The 22532-nt window shown below is 51.5% G+C and overlaps 1 protein-coding gene across 1 annotated transcript; it reads left to right on the top strand.

Annotated features, from left to right (window-relative positions):
- Positions 1-5846: 5846 nt before the first annotated feature.
- Positions 5847-9062, top strand: LOC142088499 (sulfate transporter-like). Its single transcript, XM_075163874.1, is given in 3 exon segments — positions 5847-5872; positions 5874-6504; positions 7352-9062. Coding segments are annotated over 3 exon segments (2256 nt in total). The 3' UTR covers positions 8951-9062.
- The last annotated feature ends 13470 nt before the right edge of the window (positions 9063-22532 follow it).

Here is a 22532-nt window from a genome sequence, read left to right as displayed (position 1 = left end):
ATCCGCTACTTCTGCACTGAGTCTCCTTCCAAGGACATACGCTCCATCTCACATCTTTCAAAATACACTAAAAAAAACATTCCTTGCATGTCTGTCTTCATGGTTAATTGCTGGGAGCGAGCAGTAGCTTAAATAGATGCTCTTTATTATTATTTATTTGTAGGTTCCTTGGTCCCTCTCAAACTTCAGAGTGGTGTGACTGCATTAGCGTGTGCAGTCACAGGGTGAGCGACACTTTTGGCCTCACCGTGTTTATGTCTGGAGAGAATTTTATCTTTGCCTTGCATGCTCTGCCGTGACCCCTGCACGTTAGCATAAACTGCCCTGCAAAATAATAGGAGGCTGCAAAAACTGTTTTATTTTCTGGTGTGACCTAGTGTACTGCTTCCACATTCTCTGGTGTTATCTCTTGCAGAAATGTGAATAATTGATTTCCAAGAAACCACAGGAGAGGTTCTGTTCAGCTTTTTTGTCCTCGGGCGCTTTTGTTGCATTTTGGCATATCAGCAGTGGGACCAATTCTGGGCTTGTCTCCTTTTCCTTGTTGTTCCCTTAAAAAAAGATTGTGTTTTGCAGATGTCTACATATTGAAAATTCATTTCCAAGTGGAACTGAACCAGCAGCCATCTGAAAAGACTGTCAAGTCCCAAATCTGAAGGGAAGGGAAAGCATCTCTCTTAGATACCTGGCACCATACCTGGCTCACTTCCCTTTTTTTTTTTAAAAGTTGCATGTGATCTAAGTAACTGCGGAGCAGTGGGGTGCAGCCATGTACTAAGCCGGGCTGGTCCATTTATGGAGCCATGACATGTGGGATGCTACTTGAAAGGCTCCCAGAAGCCAAATAGTCATAAGTGTATTTACAAGCCTTCAAGCAAATAAAAAATCCTTGTGCAGTGCAGTTAGCTGTGTTTCAAAGAAAATCGGAGATGCCAGCTTGTCCTGTTAAACCAAAGCGATGCATTGACAGAGCAGCAGAGACTTGAATTCGCTACACTTACCCATTGCAAAATGCCTGATTAACAATCATGGACCCAGACAATTTCATTATTTTTTTCTACTTCAGGATAGAAAACTGAAATAGCCCACTACTGCATTTCCCTTGTACCTGGAGCCTGGGTTTCCACTGCTCTGTTTCTAGCTGGCTGCAATGGCTGTTGCATAGATGGATGTTACATTGCTCACATACCACGCCATAAATGAAAAATTTGGATTTCATGCTTTCTGCTTGTCTTAAAAACAGAGGGTGCCATGTTACTGGCAGGCAACGTCCTGTCTACACTTGCATTGTTCAGGCTCATACCATCTGTCCAACCCAGCCTTGCCCGGGATGGAGCTAAAGAGTTAAGTGAATTTATAGTGGCAATAAAGAACAACCTTGAAAATGCATTTGAAAACAAACAGTTTCAGCAGTTAGCTGTAGTGACCTTGCATTTGGAAGGCAGCGCAGCCTTAGCAACTCAAGGTCACATGAAGTTCCGTTGTGGGTTTCTTTTTTTAAGCTGTCTGCTATACATTTTCTAGAGCAAATGTGAAATGTTTGCAGTTTCTGCCCTTGCCTCACCTCATACAGTAAAAGTGATTTCAGCGATATACAGAGTGTTCAGCGTAACAAAGTGTGTTCTTACATCCTCTCTGTCAGGATGGAGAGCAAAAAATGGCCTCTCCTCAGTGCCCACAGCCTGAATTTCCAGCACAGAGAGGACCATGCAGAAGCTGCCCTAGCATGAAGGCTCGCCGTTTCGAAGAGGTCAGCGCAGAGAACCAAACGCACGGGGAAGCCAGCTGGGACAAGGAGCTTGAGAACGTAATTGCAGGAAAGGTATGGAATATTTTAAAGTTGAGTATACAAAAGCAACTGGGAATTTGCACACAAGAAAGGGGGGGGGAAATTTGTAGGGAAGCACGGCAGGGGAGGCACGGAGACAGAAGGAATGGAAAAAAGAACTGACCAAACCTGTGCCTCGGAGAGGTGCAAGAGCATGGCTATATCAAGGCTTGCCAAGCTAAATCAGGTGGTAAAGGAAATCATAACAAACAAAAGAGTTCCAGAATATATAAGTGAAGATGGAAGTTGGAAGGAAAAGCAAAAAGCACAGTGAAGGCAGGGTGGAGGTTAAAGGTAGCCTAGATACTGTCACAAATGGAAAAAGTGCTTTGTCCATTTTCATGGTGGACAGATCAGCGATCCAGAACTGGAAATGAATGCTTCCTAAAGATCAAAACCCAAAGATGGATTGTGCTCAGATGTGTTTCATCCCAGCAAACAAGCCAACTTAAAAGACCAGACTGGCCAGCTCTTCAATGACTGACTCACCAGTTCTTCAGTGGCTGAATTTCAAGATGAAGGAATCTTACAGAAAATGGAAATTTGGGTCATTTGCTAAGGAAGAAGATGGAAAAGGAAAACGAGTAGAGACAACATCAGACAGGCCAAGACACAAAGTGAGCTATAACTAGGAAGGATTATAAAGCATACGAAGGGATCATCTTTTAAGGACGGAAGGAATGACAAGGCTAAGGAAAGATACAGTCCGTTACTGAAAGAAGGGGAAGGGAAAGGGAAGCTATCAACAGATGTACCTGAAAATACGTTAGCTGTGGAGGAATGGCAGAGAATAAAGAATTCATATAAACACATAAATACATTGAGCAGCTGTCTCCCCTACCATGTGATCTCATTTTTTCCTGCTGCCAGAGAGCACTGATGTTTCTTATTTATTTACTTCTAATTACTGAGATACAGACTTCCACTGATGAGATAAATGTTGCTCAGGATGCTGATCTTTCCCTTCTTTACCCTCAGGGCGTCTCCCCGGCTTCTAAATCAAAGCCTTGTGAACATTCATCTCTCCATACCCCACACCATCTCTCCAAACCCCGTGGGCTCTCAGCCCCCTCCCCAAGCCCAGAACACAGTGAATGCCAGGAGCAGAGGCAGGGGCCAAGCTGTCTGACTGCCAGGCGTTCGTCCTGCTCCACGGGGCAATGGCACATCCAGCAAAATCTTAGAGACTAGGTCGATGGAAAAGAGATGGAAAAGAAAGAGTGGAGAATGAGGTGAGTGGGAGTGTGTGCTGAGAGGTCTGATGTTTGTAAGTTTGCAGAGGACACCAAGTTGGGCGGGAGTGTTGATCTGCTGGAGGGTAGGAGGGCTCTGCAGAGGGACCTGGACAGGCTGGATCGATGGGCTGAGGCCAACTGTATGAGGTTCAACAAGGCCAAGTGCCGGGTCCTGCACTTTGGCCACAACAACCCCAGGCAACGCTACAGGCTTGGGGAAGAGTGGCTGGAAAGTGCCCGGAGGAAAAGGACCTGGGGGTGTTGGTCGACAGCCAGCTGAACATGAGCCGGCAGTGTGCCCAGGTGGCCAAGAAGGCCAGCGGCATCCTGGCCTGTATCAGAACTAGTGTGGCCAGCAGGAGCAGGGAGGTGATCGTGCCCCTGTACTCGGCACTGGTGAGGCTGCACCTCGAATCCTGTGTTCAGTTTTGGGCCCCTCACCACAAGAAGGACATGGAGGTGCTGGAGCGTGTCCAGAGGAGGGCAACGAAGCTGGTGAAGGGCCTGGAGCACAAGCCTTATGAGGAGCGGCTGAGGGAACTGGGGTTGTTTAGCCTGGAGAAGAGGAGGCTGAGGGGAGACCTCATCGCGCTCTACAACTGCCTGGAAGGAGGTTGTAGCGAGGTGGGTGTTGGTCTCTTCTCCCAGGTAACAAGCGATAGGACGAGAGGAAACGGCTTCAAGTTGTTGAGGTGAGGATTAGATTGGACATTAGGAAAGATTTCTTCACCGAAAGGGTTGTCAAGCATTGGAACAGGCTGCCCAGGGAAGGGGTTGAGCCACCATCCCTGGACGGATTTAAAAGACCTGTAGATGTGGTGCTCAGGGACATGGTTTAGTGGTGGACTTGGCAGTGCTAGGTTAATGGTCGGACTTGATGATCTTAAAGGTCTTTTCCAACCTAAACAATTCTATGATTCTATGTAGGTTGTTGGCAGGGATCACAAGGGCAGAACGGTTACAGCTGGTATTTATGAGGCTGCTGTTTCAATTCAGGATGATAAGACATCATTACCTTTTTTCCTAGCCACTAATGCAATCGTTCACCTTTACCTGCAAAAGAAATGCAACCCTGCACTTTACCGAATTGTGCTTACTTCTGCAAAGTAAAATCCCTTATTATTTGTGCTAAAAAAAATTGTGCTGGTCTCTAAAAGGCACGTGCAAAACATGGATTGTGCAGATTTGACACATACTGAGTTCTTCTATCTACCTAGAAATAACCTGTGTCATCACACCTTTGCTGTCTGTGCAGACCTCTGTCTTACAAAGCCTCAGCGAAGCCCGGCGTCGCTGGCTCTGTGGAAGCGGGCGGGCGCAGTGCGGCCGCGCAGAGCCGGAGGCGTGCGGGCAGCAGCCGGGCGGGCGGCTGAGCAGAGCGCAGGGGGCTGGTGGCAGCGCGCTGGTGGAAAAGCTACCAGGAAAGAAAAGTCATTCTGGAACAAGTTTTGCTTTTTAATTGTTTTTTGGAACAAAGGCTTGTCCAGAATAGATGAAAACCTGAGTGGAGAAGCCCGGCAGGACTCGAACAACGATGCTCTCTCAGTTCGGGGAGGGGCAGAGCAATAGCACACGCAGGAAGATTTCTTTGCATCATTCCCCTTGTTTAGCAAACACAGCTCCAGACACCAGCAATACTGTTATCTGGCAGGAGCACTTCTCTAAACCCCTTCAATCATTCTTAATGGCCAGAACAAATTTTCATCAAAAATACTCTCCCAGAAGGATGTTTGTTTTCAAAATACAGCTCTGTTTGGCCGGCTGTACCGTCTTCATTGGCTGGAGGGAGATAAAAGGGCCATCGCTTGGCTGAGTAACTCGGGTCTCTTCTCAGGGGAAGCGGCACATGGTCCAGAAGGAAGGCAAAGGAAACAGGTTTGCAGTTGTCAGCCTCGTGCTTGCTCTGTCCAGTGTGCGCTGCGAGGTGAGGAGATGGGTCTGTCTGCCGGGGAGAAGCTCCAGGTAGTGAGAAAACACCCAGTGTATCTCCCCGCAGCGAGAGGTGAGAGATTTGGGCTGGGACTAGTGATGTGAAATGAACCCGCAGGGCAGGGGAATGGGATTTCTCATCATCCAGTTCAGTTTCTGAACTGCAGCCACTCTAGGTCTCCTCTCAGGAGAATTTTTCTCTGTGTGTATTCTTCAGTTTTGACAAAAAGGTATGTTTTCTTGCAGCTGCATTTTGACTGAAAAACTTGGAGTAGCTCTGGAAAGTGAATATGTGACTTAACCAGACTGAAAAAGTAGGATGCTTTCATTCTGCAGATTGGAGCCCCTGTGATGGGCCTGTTTGACACAAGCCAGCAATGTAATGTAAAATTTTGAAATGTTAAAGGAAAAATGATTTTGCAAATTACCTTCTCTAGTCGTGTGTTACATTCCTAAAGCATCACTTGGAATATCTCAACATTTTCAAACTAGTTTTTACTTAAGTGGAAGCGTCACCAAGAAATGCAGGCTTCCTGAAGAAGTTTCAGTTTCAGCGAAATAATATTGTCTGATCTTACCCCATCCTGCTGCTCTGTTTCAGAACCAGAGGTATGTTAGGAAGGAGCACAGGGGTCTGTAGCTCTGTCCCTGATGTGGGCATCTGTCCAGTGTGAATGCAATATAAACCGTGGTCTCAGGGTCGTGGTTGATCAGGTCTGTAACTGAAAACGAACAAATCAACCGGCACGATGGGAAAGTGCTTTTCTGTTTGATTTGTCTGAGGTTATTTTCCTTTATCTATTTATCCATGTAATCTGCATGAGCCCTGGAGCTAAGCAAAGCACATTATGTACATGACTGTGACACTTCATGGCTGTCTTCTCTCCTGGTGCAATGGAGGACACATCAAGCCAGAAGTCAGGACAAAGCAAAGACTCACTGGGCTCCCTAACACCAGAAGAGAGTCCTGCCAATTTTATACATGTCCAATTGGAGGAGTATGAGCCCACAGACTTCAGCACCAAGGAACTCATCTTAAAGAAAGCCAGAGAGGTCTGCACATGCAATCATCAAACCATCATCACCTTCTTCTGTCGGCTGTTCCCAGTGCTGGGCTGGCTTCCCCGTTACAACGTCAAGACGCAGTTGCTTGGGGATGTCATATCTGGGCTCCTGGTGGGGATAGTTGCCATCCCTCAGTCCATCTCCTACTCCCTCTTAGCCAACCAGGATCCCATCTACGGAATCCACACCAACTTCTTCTGCAATATCATCTACGTTGCTATGGCCACTTCGCGCCATAACTTCGTGGGCTCCTTCGGCGTCCTGTGCCTGATGATTGGGCAGTCTGTGAACCGGCACCTCCAGCTAGCAGGGTACAGTGACGGCAGCGCTGGCTCTTTGCTGGTGGGCAACTCCACCTCCTCCGGTAACTGGACAGGTGCCTGTGACAGGAGCTGCTACGCCATCACGGTGACCCTTTCCTTAAGCTTTCTGGTCGGTCTTTACCAGGTACAAATGTTCACTGTTGTGCTCTTTCCTCTCTGTCCTTTCCCTGCTAGGAACTTCTCTGAGCTAAAGATCTCTAAGCTCCAGTCTTGGTTCAGACCTACAAGCCATGAGAAGCCTTTCCTGATGTGACTGGGCCCCAACACCCTTGAATCAAATGTAGTGATTTAGAAACCCCCAAACACAGCTGAATGTGGGGTTTTGCTTCCCCCCATGTGATAGACCAGGTCCTTGGATGCGTCTGGAACATCCTTAGGCTCAGACACAGCAAGGGAGGAGAAGGAACTGTGAACCACCTTCCCACCACCCCAGTCCTGGAGCTGGGCGGGCTCTTGGTGCAAGTTAGAGCAGGTTTGGGGCTGGCAAGAACAGCCCTCAAGGACCCTGCCATCAGCAGGGCTCCTTCACAGGCCGTGCTCCCTGGCAATGTCCCACAGCGTGGGCTTAGCTGTCGCTGAACAACTTCAGGCTCTTTCACTGGGACAACTAAAATGCAGTGCGTCACACCGGTTTTATGCCACCGAGTGACACTCGGAGCTGCTTTGATGGGGCTGCTGCCTGGGCTTTTAGTGTTAACTGTGTGCCCTTGTTGCTTGTAAGGAGACAGCGGCAGGGACCTTGTAGCGTCTTTGTATGGCATCTCTAGCCACGGACGAGTGTTATAGGTAGGTCTCTCTAGTGTTTCATACCCCAGATTAACTACTGAAGACAAAGTCCTCTGCCTCACACTGAATGCTTAGCAGACGGAATAGCCAGAGCTGCTAAAGTGGAAGCAAACTGACATAAATTGCCAGCCACCTCTTCGAGTCCTTCTCATCGATGCTAAAGGTATGGCTGGCTTGCTTTTCAGATCCTGCTGGGGGTTTTACAGCTGGGCTTTGTGGCTGTCTACCTGTCAGAACCTCTCCTCAGTGGCTTTGTGACCGGCTCCAGTCTCATCATTATCACCTCCCAGATGAAGTATCTCCTCGGACTGAAAATCCCTCGTCATGGAGGGGTGGGGTCCTTCATCCTGACGTGTGTTGACCTTTTCAGATACATCCAGAACACCAACATCTGTGACCTGGTCACCAGCCTGGTTGCTTTGGCCATCATAATGCCTGTCAAAGAGATCAATGATCGGTATAAGGAGAACATGAAGGCCCCATTCCCCATAGAGCTGCTGGTGGTCATTGTAGCCACAGCAATATCTTCCTACTTTAACTTCGAAGAGCGATACAAGTCTGCTGTTTGTGGGGATATCCCTACTGGTTTCAGGAAACCCACTCTACCAGATATAAACCTGTTTTCCAGCCTGGCAGTTGATGCTCTGCCCATTACTGTTATTGGCTTTGCCGTGACTGTCTCCCTGGTGGAAATCTTTGGCAAAAAGCATGGCTACGCTGTCCGTGCCAACCAAGAGATGATTGCCATTGGCATGTGCAACCTGATCCCTTCTTTCTTCTACTGCTTTGTCAGCTCTGCGGCCCTGACCAAGACTCTGCTGAAGGAGTCCACGGGGACCCAGACCCAGGTCTCTGGCCTGGTCACCTCCCTGGTGCTGCTGCTAGTGCTGCTGTGGATTGCCCCGCTCTTCTACTCGTTGCAGACCTCTATCCTGGGGGTGGTCACCATTGTCAACCTGCAGGGGGGCCTGAGGAAGTTCCATGATATCCCCCGCATGTGGCAGCTCAGCAAGCTGGACACCGTGGTGTGGTGGACAACCATGCTCTCCTCCATTCTGATCACCACAGAGATTGGGCTCCTCGTGGGCATCTGCTTCGCTCTGCTCTGTATCATCTTCCGCACGCAGAGGCCCAGGGCCATGCTCCTGGGCAAGGTCAGCAACACGGAAATCTATGAGGACCAGTCCACTTACAAGCAGCTCAGCAGTATTGCCAACATCAAAATCTTCCGCTTCGAGTCATCCCTCTACTATGCCAACAAGGACTATTTCAAGACTGTTCTCTACCAGAAAACTGGGGTAAATCCTATCCTGCTGGCTGCTGAGCACCAAAGGGTGGAGGCCCAGGCAAATGCAGACACAGGCAACAGCAAGAGCTTTTTCGGCACCAGGTCTGACTGCCTGAAACAGGCCAAGAAAAGGGCTGAGAAGCCTCCAGCAGATGCCTGTCCTCCCTCCATAGATATGCACACCTTAATCCTTGACTGTGGGGCAATGCAGTTCATAGATACTGTGGGTCTCTCTGTGCTAAAGGAGACACATCGTGACTATAAGGAGATTGGTGTCCAGGTGCTCCTGGCCAACTGCAATCCTTCCATCTGCCACTGGCTCCGGGAGGGAGGCTGGGCTGGCGAGACAGACAGTGGTGGTCAGCTGGCTTTCCACAGCATCCATGATGCCGTGCAGTTTGCTGAACGGTGGTACCATGTGCAGCAGGAGGAGAGCAAGGAGAAAAAGGATGCTTTCCTGGATCCTGAAGACCTGAACTTCCAGGCATCTTTGTAGACCTGTGTGTGAGGAATGATTTCTAATGGGGATGGGCTTGGTATCTACTTGAGAGCAGTTTTAGTCTTTGTGCAGTCAGAGCATGCAAAAAAAGACTTTGATGAAGTGTCAGCAGCAGGCAAAAGGATTAGGGAAGGTGTGGATTTCAGGAGAGATTGCCAACAGGTAACTAATCTGAGAGGCGTTTCAAGGTCTGTCGTGTCGGTAAAGAGCCTGGATGGCTTTTAACTCTTCTCCTTTCTGGAAAGGGCTGTGACGGCAGGAGATGCCGTGCAGGGAGACGGGACGCCAGACTTCACCAGCCACTGCCACTAAAGCGCCTCCCCCCCCTCGCTACGCCGCTTTCCAAATGAAACACCCCGCGGCCGGGGTCACCCCGCCAGCGCCGGCCCGGCCTCCCTGCTGCGCTCCCGCACGGACACGCGTCTCGCGTGGGCACTGGGGGGCACGAGTGAGCCGCGCTGCGCAGCCCCAGCCGGCGCTCCCCGCCCCCGGGGCCCGGCCCCCGCGCCCAGGGCGGCGGGCCCGGCCGCGCTCCCTCTGCCAGCCCAGGCTGCACACCTCCGGCGGGACGGGGAGGAGGGGGTTTGCGGCTGCTGTGTCAGACCCCTCTGCTTTCAGTGGGGGTGAGGCCGAAGCGCTGCATCCCGGCCCCCGGCCCCGGGCAGGGCTGGCTGGGTCGGGGCTGGGGAGGAGGGTGCCGCCGGCCGATCGGGGCACCCTTTGCTGAGGCTTGGGGAGCCCCTGGGAGCTCACCCACCGTCGAGAGACCACTCGACTGCCAGGATGTGCGAAAGCAGGAGGTGAGCCGGGGCCACCTCCGGGCTGGAGCCGTCCCGCTCACTGACCGGGTGACATTCGGAAGTGGCTTGGCTGTACGGGCTGTACGGGCTGTACGGGCCAGCAGCATGGGACAACCCTGTCCTCCTGTGTTACAGGTGCTGCCACAGTCCTTGGGGCAGCAACAGGTATCGCTCCGCTGCAATGGCAATCACGGGTGGAGGCTTTGCAGGGGTTTATCCCTGGAGGTCTGTGAGTGACCCAAGCTTTGTGCCTGAAAATCCCATTCCCCGTGGCACCCTGGCGTTAATCACCATGTGATTGCTTTCTGGGAAGAGGGAGGGTTGAGACGGGACACTAAGGCAAAGGAGAGAGGAGCTGTAGGCAAGGTCTGCCATCTGCTCCTCCGAGGAGCCCTGGCGATGCTTCCCACCTCTTCACGGGGAGGCACAGCCCCAGCCTCCGCAGCCAGCCATGAAGGTGAGCAGCTCCCCTGTGCTGTGCCTCCTGCTGTGCAGCCCAAGGTGTGCACCTGGCTTGGACCCACCAGGAAGGTTCACAAATGGAACTGGAGCTTATTACGTGGAGTTTCCTTCTATGTGCAACTCCAGTGTCTGAATACTGGCCCAACGCAGAATAACTAGGGCCAGCATCCTCTCTTGTGGCGCAGTCCCTTGAAAATTGCATTGTGGAGAAATGCACACCCCAAGGCATCTTTGGGTGCAGACAGCAAGGCCACTCACCTGCCTCCTGAGACGTGCAGCGGTGGGAGCTACGGCCTGATTGCACCGGGGTCGAGAACCGCCGGTCCCACTCACTCCTTCACTCACTAATGTATATTCATCTTTTGCCACCTTTATTTTGGACTGCCCTTCTCTTCCCCCACAGCCACTTTGAGTCAATGCGGGAAGTGGATTGCAGAGGCTCGTTTATTTTCCAAACACCTTACCGCACAGAGTTCAACAGCCCCTCAATGGCCACAAAACAACAGCAACAAACCTGGCAACAGCAAAGCACTTCCCTTAAAAAACAAAGAAAGTGCTGGGAGTTTGTTCAGCGGATAGTTCTCGCTCAGGCCCTGTGTGGCTCAGGACAGTCTGCTGCAGGGGAGGAGCAGCGCTTTCCCCTGCTGTTATTTACAGGCTGGGCTTCGCGTGACTTCCATGGCTGAAATTACAGATTTCCTCCCCAAAAAAGGTATCCGCGATCACAGCTGCTCTTCATAAACTGTAAATCAGGAACACCTGTGCCACAGCTTGCAGTGGCCACGGTTCTCCCAGAGTTTGGCAGAATCTGTGCTACCTCCCACAGGCACGGCCGGATCCTGACCGCAGCTACAGACACAGTGCTGTCACTCGGAGCAGCCTCGCGCCTGCAGCACTGTCGGAGGGGTGCAGCCGCAGGGAGCCTCAGCTCCGAAGTGGACACAGGGACCTGTCCTTTCTGCTGGGCTGGGACAGGCAGCATCCTGCTGGCTCTGCTTCTGTGTCCCAGGGGTGAGTCCTTGCTCTGAGCTATGAAGGCTCCGCAGCATTACCGAGTACCAGAATAGCTTTTCTTCCCTGAACTCCATCTGTAAAAACACCTTCTACGTTGCATATTTAATATGTGACTATTCCCCTGGCCTCATCCAAGAAACGCAGCACCAAAGATATCCCGCTGAAGGGAACTCTAGCTTTGGCAGCTGCTGGGGAGCCCAGGGACGGGAGACACTTGTAAAAAAAGTGCATGGAAAAGGAATCCTACTGGCTCTGCTCAGGAAAATGTCTTCTTGTGGTCAAAAGACTATTTCAAATGGATTAAAGAGCATGGTATGCCCAGCTGCTTGCAGGTCCTTGGAGCAAGGTTGTAAGTGTCAGATGAAGCTAAATTGACTGAAGGGGCCAGCACAAGCCCTGCAGGGCTGGGTGGACAGGCGTGCTCAGCGTGCTCAGCGTGCCCCTGGTGCGGGTGCGAGCAGGGTGCAGCTCTCGGGAGCTGCAACACCTCTCTCCAAGGGTCCTCGCAGGCCATCGCAGCATGAGGCAACTTCTCAGGGAGGTTGCATCAGCCATGGAGCAATGAGTAATGGGGCAGTTTTGTGTCTGAACAACAAGTCAGTAGAGAAGAAAAGTCTTGTTACCTGCAAGGATTATGACCTTCCTTCCCCTTTGGAATAGCATTGCCATAATTTTCTTTGTAAGACCATTTATGGAGAAAATCAAATTGTTTTAGTTAGACTTTAGATGCATTTATGATCTCAGTGGGGTCATAAAGCCACAGCAGGAAATAAAACCAGTGCTGATAATTCCTGGGCACAGCCTCGTGCAAGATAGCACAGATGAGATTACTTTCAGAGCGGCAGTTCCCACAGCCCTCTGCAGTGGGAAATGGCTCTTTACGTGAGAGCCATTATCTCTCAGAGCTGGGAGAGCTGTGAAAATGCCCAAGAGATACCTGGCAGTTTTTATGGGATGCCTTCCCTTGGAAAGGAGAACCGAGGTGGCAACCTCCTTCCCTCTCCTCTCCAGCCCAGAGCAGCGGGGATCTCGCTGGCAGTCCTTGCACAGGCTGCTTGCTCAGATCTCCCAGCCCATCGGCTCCAGCATCGCCTTCCAGCCCACAAGTCAAACATCCCTGTGACCCAGCGTTCCTCTGTTCCCCACGGATCGCCAAGGTAGCTCAAAGATAATTGCTATTTTTATATCAGTTTCTATGAAGAGGCCCTGGGTTGTAAATGACATAGAGGAGGGACAAGGAAGGACAAATGACACAGTCCAAGGTCAGCTTATAATCAGTGTCATGGGAGGTCAGGCTGGCCTCTCACCACCTACATCTGGTGGTGGCGGCAGATGTGAGCACAACAACTGTGGGCCAATTCCAGGTGATGAAAGGCTCCTGGTGAGGGCACAGGGCACTCGTCTGCCCCCAGCACCCAACAGCCCGAGTGCCCCTGTTTGCCAAAGGGCCTCAACATCTCAGCTGGGGGCTGACCCACCGCATCTCCCACCCAAGAGGACCTGCTGCTGCGTCCCGCAGCCAACAGGCTGCACCCCGGGGCATCTCGCGTGCCTGTCCCCTAAAGCTTCACCAGGGACCGAGGAAATGCCATGCAGCTGAAAGCAAATGTTATCCCTCCTGGTAAGCAGCTCACCTGTTATTCTCCTTTTCTCTCTCCCCCCTGCCTTGCAGCAGATCTATAAATACTCCAGGAGTGTAATAAATAGAGGATTGCTGCTAAGGCTTTGTCAGCTGCAGTTGGAGCTGACTGTGCAACTGTTAATTATGCCTCAGCAGCAGCCGGACAGGTTTAAATCCTTTTGATGCTTTGAAATGCTCCCTCTGGAGAAGTTTAAGGAATAAAGGTTGTCGTGGCTGATGGGTGTTTGCTTCCCTTTCTAGAAAGCATACGAGACACTGCTTGCTGCATGGAGGGCTGTTCTCCTCGCTCCCATTGCCTGTTCCTGGAAACACACACTCTGTACAATGGCAAGAAGTTGCTTCTGCAGATCTGTAACTGCAATAAAGCCGTTAAAGCTGCCAGCACGTGCATAGAGTTTACCCATGTAAGCTTTCCCTAGCAGACAAAACTGGGTTGGAAAGAGAAAGCAGTGAGCTGCAGGTGATGGCACTGGATTTTCCAGGAAAATAATAAAGGTTAGGGCCAACATTAATGCCTCACTGGAGATAGCCTGGTGACGAAGGAATCAGCAGACAGTGGCTTGGGCTAACATAGTCCAGCTGCAGGTGAAAAGCTCCTGAGGGGTTCAGCACAATCCAGGGACTCTGCTGGGCCCCTTCTCCCCCAGCTCCCCGGGAGCTTGCCAGGCTGAGCTGTGTGGGTGTCTGTGTCTTCATCTATGAGCTTGCTGCTCTGGGTTGCTTTATGGGTTTGTGTGCCACATTTCTACCTGTGTTTCTCAGAAGAAAGGCTTTGCCCTGACACATTCATGGCAGCTTTCAAATTCTCCCACTGAGTGAGGGGCATGCACCCCTCAGCTTAAATCCTGGTCTAAAACATTCAAAGTCATAGGACAGCCACATCAGAAACCCTTCCTAAGCCGCTGGATAAAAATCCGTTCCTTTTTCTGCCACTCACCCCTACCCTCTAGTACAAAGTGCTGTGTGGGTGCTGTGTGGGTGCTGTCTGTGGAGGTATCATCACGGATGATGCCCTGGCAATATGAAAGAAAAATCCAAGCTGTAAACATCAGATGGCGATTGCGGGCAAGTGTCTCCAAAGCTGTTTGCAGAGCTGGGGCAGAGCCAGGCCTGGAGCCGCAGGGCACCCTGCTCGAGCTGTGTGCTCGAGGGGAAGACGGGGAGAGGTAGGAGAACAGGTCTTCTTGGTCCTGGCTGTTGCACCAGCTGTGCCAACTTCTATTACATGCACTAAGCTTACTACTAACCTGAGCCCCACACGTCTGCTTAAGAAGTGCTTTCCACACTTACTCTCCTGTTAGAAGATTGCTCTGGGGCACTGTAAAACACTGTAAAGTCCTTGTCTATGAACGAGAGTCTGTTTTCACAGATATTTCCTCCTGGACATAGTCTCCTTCCAACCGTGATGACTGCAGGCCAAAGGCTGGGTGTGATTTCTGTGTGCAATCAAAAAAACGATGTTGCTGGCAGACGACGCTGCCTTCCCTGAGCTGGCAGCGTGCGCAGGTGTGGGTACCCAGGCCCACCAGCCCACGTACACGTGCACTTACGTGCCCAGCCTTGTAGGTGTTCACCCAGGCACAACGCTGCTGCACCGTTTCCAAGCCCTAGCTCTCCGACTCAGGTTCCCCACGCAGAGCTTTCAGCATGACTTGGCTGTGATAATTTGCCAGCAAAGCCTGGGGTCTTCTCCTGCTACAGTCACATGGAAAAGAGCCTCCAGCCCCCATGTCTCCAAGTCCCTCTGAGATGTCTGGACCCTGCTATGAAGGCTGCACAGGTGGTGCAGCCCGAAGGTGAGAGCCTGGGGATGAGGGATGGGACCACAGCACACTGTTCCCTGCTCCATCCTTGGCAAGTCACTCTGCCGTGACTTCCTCCCCTCCCTCCACCTGCTGTAAAATGGAAGCGATGAGATTCACATCCCTGAACGGAGCTGCCAGGGCTCAGACCAGACAGCTTTGCAAGTGACATTTTTGGTAGCATTTCCCGATTTTCAATGGCCAGGAACAGCAAGGGGAAAAGACACAGCAGCTTTTGAGATGCAAAATCTCCAATATTACTTGACTGGGAATGTGCTCAATTTGTTTTTTGCACAGCGAATCTAAGAGATGGGGCTTTTCTCAGCAATATTCTTGTGAAAACAGGACGTTTTGGTCTTTTTTTAATGATATGGCTCAGTATCCTCAGTTTAATCAGCCACCCAGCACCCCTGGGAGCGCTGGAGAAGCAGGGGTGACAGCTGTCCGTCAGCAGCCGCTGGGCTCCCAGCAATCCTTTTCTCCCCTGCTTACAAACAGCCTCTCCTCCAAAGGAAAGCAGATTTACATTAACAGCATGAGTGGCACCTCTTATCTCGGCAGCACCTGGAGCGATAAGGGCAGTTTCATGAGTGATTAACATTAAAGAAGCAAAGCAGCTCCCTGGAGAGGCTGAGAAATGCTTCCCCATCTCTACTGGGGGAGCCAGCATTGGCAGCAGGTTCCTGCTTCCCGTGTCCCGGCAGTGTCAGGCTGGGCAGCGGCGCTGAGGCTGCGTCTGGGGCACAGCCACGTCCTCCAATTTTAGACACGCAATGGAAATTCATCTTCTCAATCCCGGCTGATCAAGACAGAGGTGTTTCTCCAGAAATGGAGATGTTTCTCTAGAGAGGAGTTCAGAGCCCTTGGAGGGATTCCCGTGGCTATAGAGGGGGTCTAGGGGGCCACAAGCCTAATTTAGAAATCCCCAGCAGGTCTCTAAGGAGTAAATGGTGCAAAGAGCCTGCCCGCTGTCCCGCAGGCATAATAACCACCTTTGTGTTACACACTCCATGCTAGATGCTTTCCTGAGCACTCAACAACCATCTGCCTGGACAAATTAGCAGCTGAAGCATGCAGGTGAGTGCACCTACAAACTGGGAGATGGCCACTTTGGAAAGGTAGACATGGGGAGAATCATCTCACCTCGGGCTATGCAGAAGTAAATGGGAATGGTAGGATCCTGTGGCACTGATGGAGAGAGAGGACAGGAGCTTCATCCTGCCTGAGACAGGTGCCAAAAGCAGAGAGGATAACTCACGGCTGGATCCCTGGGGATCCCAGCTCATTGCAGAGCCCAGGCTGGCTGCAGGTAGGGAGAGGGTGTCCATGTACACCCCTGAAAGGGAAAGGTGTGCCATCACCCCACCACCCGCACTGCTCCACCGGTAACGATCACATTCTGGTTCCCATAGGGACCAATGCCACTCCAAGGGGAGAAGCTGTCAGCTATCGCAGAGGGAAGAAACAGGAGGAAGGACAGAGATGGAATGAGCTGAAGAGGAAAATTACTCAGAACAAAATTCTTGCAGTGTCCAGGATACTCACAAGCAGCAGTAGCTGCTTGGCTCTGTGATCTCCTACAAAACAGTGAAGTCAGCCGGGTGATTGGGAAATCTTTCTGCAATTGCTGTTTTGCTATTGAACTAGCTCTACTCTTTGCCCTTTTTTCATCCTTGGCTGGAGAGGAATCGGATGGAGTCAATTTGCTCCACTTTGTGTCTGATCATTTTCTGCCTTTTAATCAGAAAGTCCATCAGGGAGGGGAGGCAGATCAAAGTGCCTCCCTTTTACTCATCACTGCAAGCCCAGGGCCCCGTGCTGCCCAGCCGAGGCTCTTTAGTGACAAATAATGCTGTCCTCAGTCATTGCCCAGGAGATGACAGTCCGCCCCACTCGCCTGGTGATGCTTCCTCCTAGTTACAAGCGGGTCCTCTGCTTCTTGACGTGCTGTTAATCACTTAGAGGCTCACACCTCACTATCTCTTAGGAGACCTCACTGGGGAAAACAGCTCCATAGTTCTTCCAGCTCCCTGCAGGAATGATGACTCCGGCTAAAAACAGTCTCACAGCTTCTTTTAAAAAGGCAGTTCCCTGGGCTGCAGCCTGACCTGCGAGGAGAGCTGAGATAAGTGCACGTACTGCTCGCTGCCCCGGCAGGCTGAGCTGCCGACACTGCCCTGCCGAAGACCTCAGCTGGGGATACTGCAACACCCGCACAAGGCGCTGGGCCTTGGGGGGCATCTGGGTTTGGCAACAAGCATCTCCTGAGGACCCAGGTAGATAAGGGAGGTGCATGGCGCAGGTCCACCCAGCCCTGCCCTCCACCAGCGCAGGCAAGCCTGGCACAGCAAACCCCTCGTGGGAGCTTTTTGGAGGCCAGGGAGCTGGTGCCAGTGCATGCATGGCGTCCACACCGCCTCCCTGCATACCCTGCCCTGGCTTGAGTCGTCAAACGTCGTCGCTTCCCCAGGGATTGTTTAGCAAAGAGGAGAGTAGGGTTGCCAGAGCGTGGTGTGGGTTTGTCATGGCAGCCACAGGCCCGGTCCCGGTTAGATACGGTGTGTTAGGGGAAGAGTAACCCACCGAGGAAAACCGTCGATGGGATGGGAGGTTGGAAAAACGAAGGTCAGGGAGGATGAGGGAAGAGCAGAGCTCTGCTGGTCTAGCACAGCCAGAGCAGCTCCTGGGGAGGGGACACGCACTGGCCACCCCAGACATCCCAGCTATTAGCTAACGAACTGGCTCAGCTGCAATTACAATTTGAACAATCCAAGCAGGGAAGCCTGTGCCAGCAGGACTGAGGAAAGCAAGGAGGGAGCAGGAGGGGAGGGGGGCGGACATGGACACGGACACAAACATGGACACGGACACGCACCACAGCCCGGGGAGTGCCGGGCTCCGCTGCCTTCTTGGCAGCCACGATCTGGCTGGCTAATTAGTGCACGTTATCATGTCCTTTGAGAGTTTGAAGTACTTGTTGTAATAATAATAACAACAATGATAATAGGCAAGTTTAAAAATAATTAAGGAAACAAACTGTAGAGGAGATTGGATGCTCAACTGCATGGATAACCCAGGGGACTCCCCCAGAGTCCTTCCCCAGGAACAAGGCCAATATTACAAGGAGATGGTCGTGGTCGACCTGAGAGGGACAAGGATTTGGAGAGATTTCAGAAGCGCCACCAAACCTCCTGTCTCTGATATATTGTTATTGTCTCCTCCTTTGCAGGCTGCTTGCCCAAGAACACCTCAATTTCAATGCACAGACAGCAGAGGAGAATTGACAAGCAGACTCCTGACCGTGGGGACCTTATCACCAGGGCTGGAGAAGCCAGTGAGCACCTCCATGCTGGTATCTCTGCTTGCTCCGAGTGTGGCAATCAATAGGTGACAGCTTGCCATCATCCGTGGGGGTGGCAGACATGTCCATGCTGGCACAAAGTGGGGGATATGGGAAGAGGTGAATGATGGCCCAAATAATCTTGAGCTGGTATCGAATCAAGCTGTGGAGGCAAATGATGTTCACAGAGGGCCTAAGGCAGAGGTTGGTGTTGTCAGCACAGCTAAATGATGGGGTTTCTGAATTTTTTTATCTAGGAATAATATAGGTCTCAGAAACTTGGAGGGAAACTCTTTTCCTTGGTGCTGTCATCACTGAAAAAAAGTGAGGAGGATAAATTGTTTTTCAGCACACCCCTAACAGGCTGTAATCCCGGTTTCTAGCAGCCCTCAGGCACGCGGCACAGGGATGGCGAGGGCAGGGTCCCAGCTCAGGCGGGCAGGAGGTGACACGGCATTACCACGATGGGCAAGACAGGAGCAGAGGGAGCTTTGTGTCCACCTGTCCGGCAGCAGGGAAAACCTCCGAGATTCTTGGCCTTCAGGAAAGTAAAAAAAAGCTCAAAGCAGAGCAGAAGATGGTAAAGAGAGAGCTGGCAAGGCAGGGAGAGGAACTGAAATGAGCTTCATTTGCTTGGTCTAAAAAAACCTGAGACATGGAGGAGGTGAACTTAGAGGGTGAGTTTTAAGCTGGACTCCAGTCCCAGCTGCACTGGAGCAGCTCTGGTCATCTGCTGCCCTTGGCATCTACGGCAAAATCCTGCAGTTTTGTCAGGTCTTGCAGTTTTGGGGCTCTTTGGTGGGTGTCTGAACAGCCCCGGCTCCTGGGAATGACTAAAGTCTGTGAGGATAGCTGTTGCATCTTTAAAAAAAAAAATATAGCCCACATAGTTATGGAAAAAAGCACAGAAAAGGTGCTGCTAAAAGGTGCTTTAGGCTGAAAAAAGAGAGTTCAACAAGAAGACAATCTTTCTTTTATTTTCTGTCCTCAGTGACTGAGCAGTGTGTTTCAGCAGGTAAAATTGGGGTTTTTTATAAAGTAGAGACGAGATGAAATGTATTGTAAAATACATGCCAAGCCAGACAGCAGCTGAGACTCACAGAGCAGGTAATGGATAATAGATACTAAAGTTCAATAAAGCAAAGGAGAAGTAACAGTGGCTGACATCTCAAAGTTGTTTCCATTTCAAACCATCCTTGCCAAGGAATCTGTTCGTCACTTTTCTATGTTACGCTAATTTTTTTTTTTAAAGAAAAGAATGTTTAATTGAATCTTTGAACTTTCAACAAATGCTGTCCGTCTCTTCCAAATTAATATTTACTCTAAATGCAACATTTGGCAGTGCCAAGTGTCCCCCGCCGCTGCTGCCCTGCTCTGTGAGCGAGTGGGTAGTGCGCGGGCGCAGGGCAGCTTGTGGGGGACGGGGTCACGCAGGGACGGGGCTGCTGCTTCTTCAGAAGAAAATTGGCTGTGGGTATTTAAGTCCGGAGAGTATTTATTTTGAGATGCGGTAGTATGCCAAAAATAAATTCAAAATCAAGGCAGGTAAATGTTGTCCCGGTTGCGGTGACGTTCGGAGGGGAGCGTGGGCGCGGGCTTGCCAGCCACTGGATGGCATTGTTGTTTCACACGGATAAACGCTGTCGAGGCTGCCCTAGCCCCTGGCCTGGAGCCGCTGCAGGAGACTGGGCACCAATTTTCGGGAGGCTCTGTGGTTCCTCTAACCAGGATCTGAAAGTGGTCGTGGCCTGAGCGACACCGCGCGTTGGCAGATCTGCCACCGCAGGGCAGAGGGCGTTGGGAAAAGCCTGGCCTGCACCATGCTCAGCTGTCCCCAGCGGTGCCACCGCGGCGGGCAGGCTGGCTTCAGCTCCCCGCCCGCAGAGCCCCGCTGGAGGCTGGGCACAGGGGATTGCCCTGCGGTGGGGCAGCCGAGGGTGACACAGGGTGCAACCTTCCTGTGTGCCCTCTGCTGTCCTGGTGCAGGCCGGAGGGAGCTAACGCCACTGCTGAAGTACCCTCACCGCCGTGCGTTTGGCAAGAGGGAGGACTTGGGATTTGGGAGGTGAGCAGCCATGGCTTCGGTCAGTCAAAGGTTAGGGGCACACGAGATGTTGCAGACACGCTGGAGCCCCTCTGTGTTTACCCAGGTCCTGTACTCACCCCATCCCACCCTTCCTTCCACCCCTACCCGTCCAGGCCACCATGCGTTGAAATAATGGAGTCATTCCTCCCCATGGTCCGCTCACGGGAAGGGAACATCTTGCCCTTTGTGGTGGGGAAGAGGCAGCTCAGCCAGTGCGGAGGGAAGAGCCCAGCGGGTGGGAAGATCCCTGCAGCAGACGATGCCGAGCAGGCGATGTTTGGTGGAAAGGAGACTTGCTGCTCTGACACCTTCACGTGCAGATTGGGAGAAATGAGTATTTGAAAAGAAAATGTTAGACTGGAGGGCCTGACGCTTTGTTGGTGGGATGAGCTCCTAAAAGCGCTTCCTTGGAGCGTGTAGGCAGCCCTGCTACGAATACTGCTTTTTAACTACCTGCATAAGCAGCTCCTGCCTCTCCGACTAAGACATATACCTGTTTATAGGCTCTTAGAGCTGTCAAGATCTCCACATCTAGTGCAAGCACTGCTGAAGGAAACAGGAACATCAGTGCATATTAAAGCATTAGCTTCAGGAGAAGCCCCTGGGAGTGCCTGTAGAAAGCACCAGCAGAAACAGGCGTGTGGAACACTCCAGATACGCAAAAGGACTCTTCACACAAGGAGTAATTAATACAGGAACCCCTTGCTGCCAGATGCCAAAAATGTGTTTGTAATGCGGCGGGAGGAATTAACGGAAGAACAATTAATTGAGGCAGCGGTGTCCTCTCTGGCTGAGGGACTTGTTTAACTGCAGATCACTGGAGACTTGGAGAGTGTCCCAGGGACGCAGTGTGCTTGCCTGAACCTACGTGCCCAACTCCCTCTTAACCTCTTCCTTAGGTATCCACTAGTGGCCACTATAGAGGTAAGGTATGGGATTAGATGGACCACTTGTATTCCCCAAGCGCTACAATAACTGGGCTGAATACTGCTGGGATGCTTTAGGCTGCTCTGGCTAGACCACAGGCTGCCATTTCTTTCTTTTCTTCCATTTTTTCCTTTTTTTTTCGCCCTAGAAACTGTTCATGCAAATAACTCGCTGTGTGTGGCCTCGAAGAGGAAGCACAGCAGCTGCTGCTGGTGAAACGTGATTTCCTCTTGCCGAGCCCTTCCACCCCTCTGCCCGGCCTGGCCTACCGTGCCCGGTATTGAGCTTAAAATATCTGCCGTGTTCGGGAACTGCATAATGAATTTCCCTTCAAGCCTGTGCGAATGTTGCAGCGTATTTTGCCAAAACCGGCGTGGAAACTGCAGAAAGGAGAAGTGAAAATGGCTGAAGGTTAAACATGGCACAACAGGTGAGTTAAATTTGGGTGGGGAATTTCTGGTATTTGTTTCTTGGAAGTGAAAATATTTAATTGTCGCCTGCATTTATTAGACCCCAGGCTAGTTCTGCAAATCCCAGCCGTGTCATTCAGTCCTAGCCATGGAGGAGGACTAGCCACGTGTCCGTCTTGTCAAAGCCTGGCCGAAACATACGGGTATCGCAGCTCTGAGATGGGCAGCTCTAGTTTAACTTTTGTTCTGCGGAGCTGCTGCAAATCACTGAGGACCATCCTGGAAACATAAAAGCAACCACCACCGTATTTGAAAAAACCATTCTGGGAAGTGCCAGCCATGGCGGGGGCTGGGGCGCAGGAGGCTGGCCATGGGCTCCGGCACTTACTGCCCTTGGGCGAACATTGGCTGTAACTGTGTGCTAATCCAGCGTGCAACTGCCAGAAAGGGTTTGCAAACCGCCGGCAGGCTCCAGTCTGTTCTCCTCGCTTTGAACAGCTCTGAATAGAGAAGTATACTTCTTTTTTCTTTTGTTTTTGAAGATTTTCGGTGGGGAATTAATGGTCAGAAATAATGTTGCTCCACTAAGCAAGGAAAGGACTTAGGAAATAGGTTTTCCATCTCCAAGAGGAGCCTTGATTTTCCTTCTTGGGTAGCTGCAGGCACCCCAGAGCAGCGCTGGGCTGCTGGCTCCCTTCTCTGCTGGGACCAGCCTCCCGCTTGTTAAATGGCCGTGACTCCATCTCAGGGCTGACCTGAGCTGACCTGGCTGTGTTTCCAAGGCTCTGCAGCGCAGCATCAGCGTGCAATGCCCCAAACACCGCTGCCACTGTTCACGCAGCTCCAGCAGCTCCAGGGAAACTCGGTGGGAAAAGCCACAGTGGCAGCCCCAGGCTTCCAGCACGGAGCAGAGGGTGAAGGCTCCCCAAAGGCCAAGGAGTGGGAAGGAAAAAGTCACTCTCCGGGTTTATTTTTGTTTGTATTTTAATAGTAGGGCTGCTCACAAGTGGAATCGTCTACGTGCTGCCATGGAAACAGCAGCCTTGGTCCCCAGCGCAGTTCGCAGCCATCTGCAAGGGAACAATTGTTGCTCTGT

The sequence above is a fragment of the Calonectris borealis genome, chromosome 15, assembly GCF_964195595.1.
Source record: "Calonectris borealis chromosome 15, bCalBor7.hap1.2, whole genome shotgun sequence".
NCBI lineage: Eukaryota > Metazoa > Chordata > Aves > Procellariiformes > Procellariidae > Calonectris > Calonectris borealis.
The sequence above is the reverse complement of the archived record's forward strand: the minus strand, read 5'-3'. Positions and strand labels throughout refer to the sequence as shown.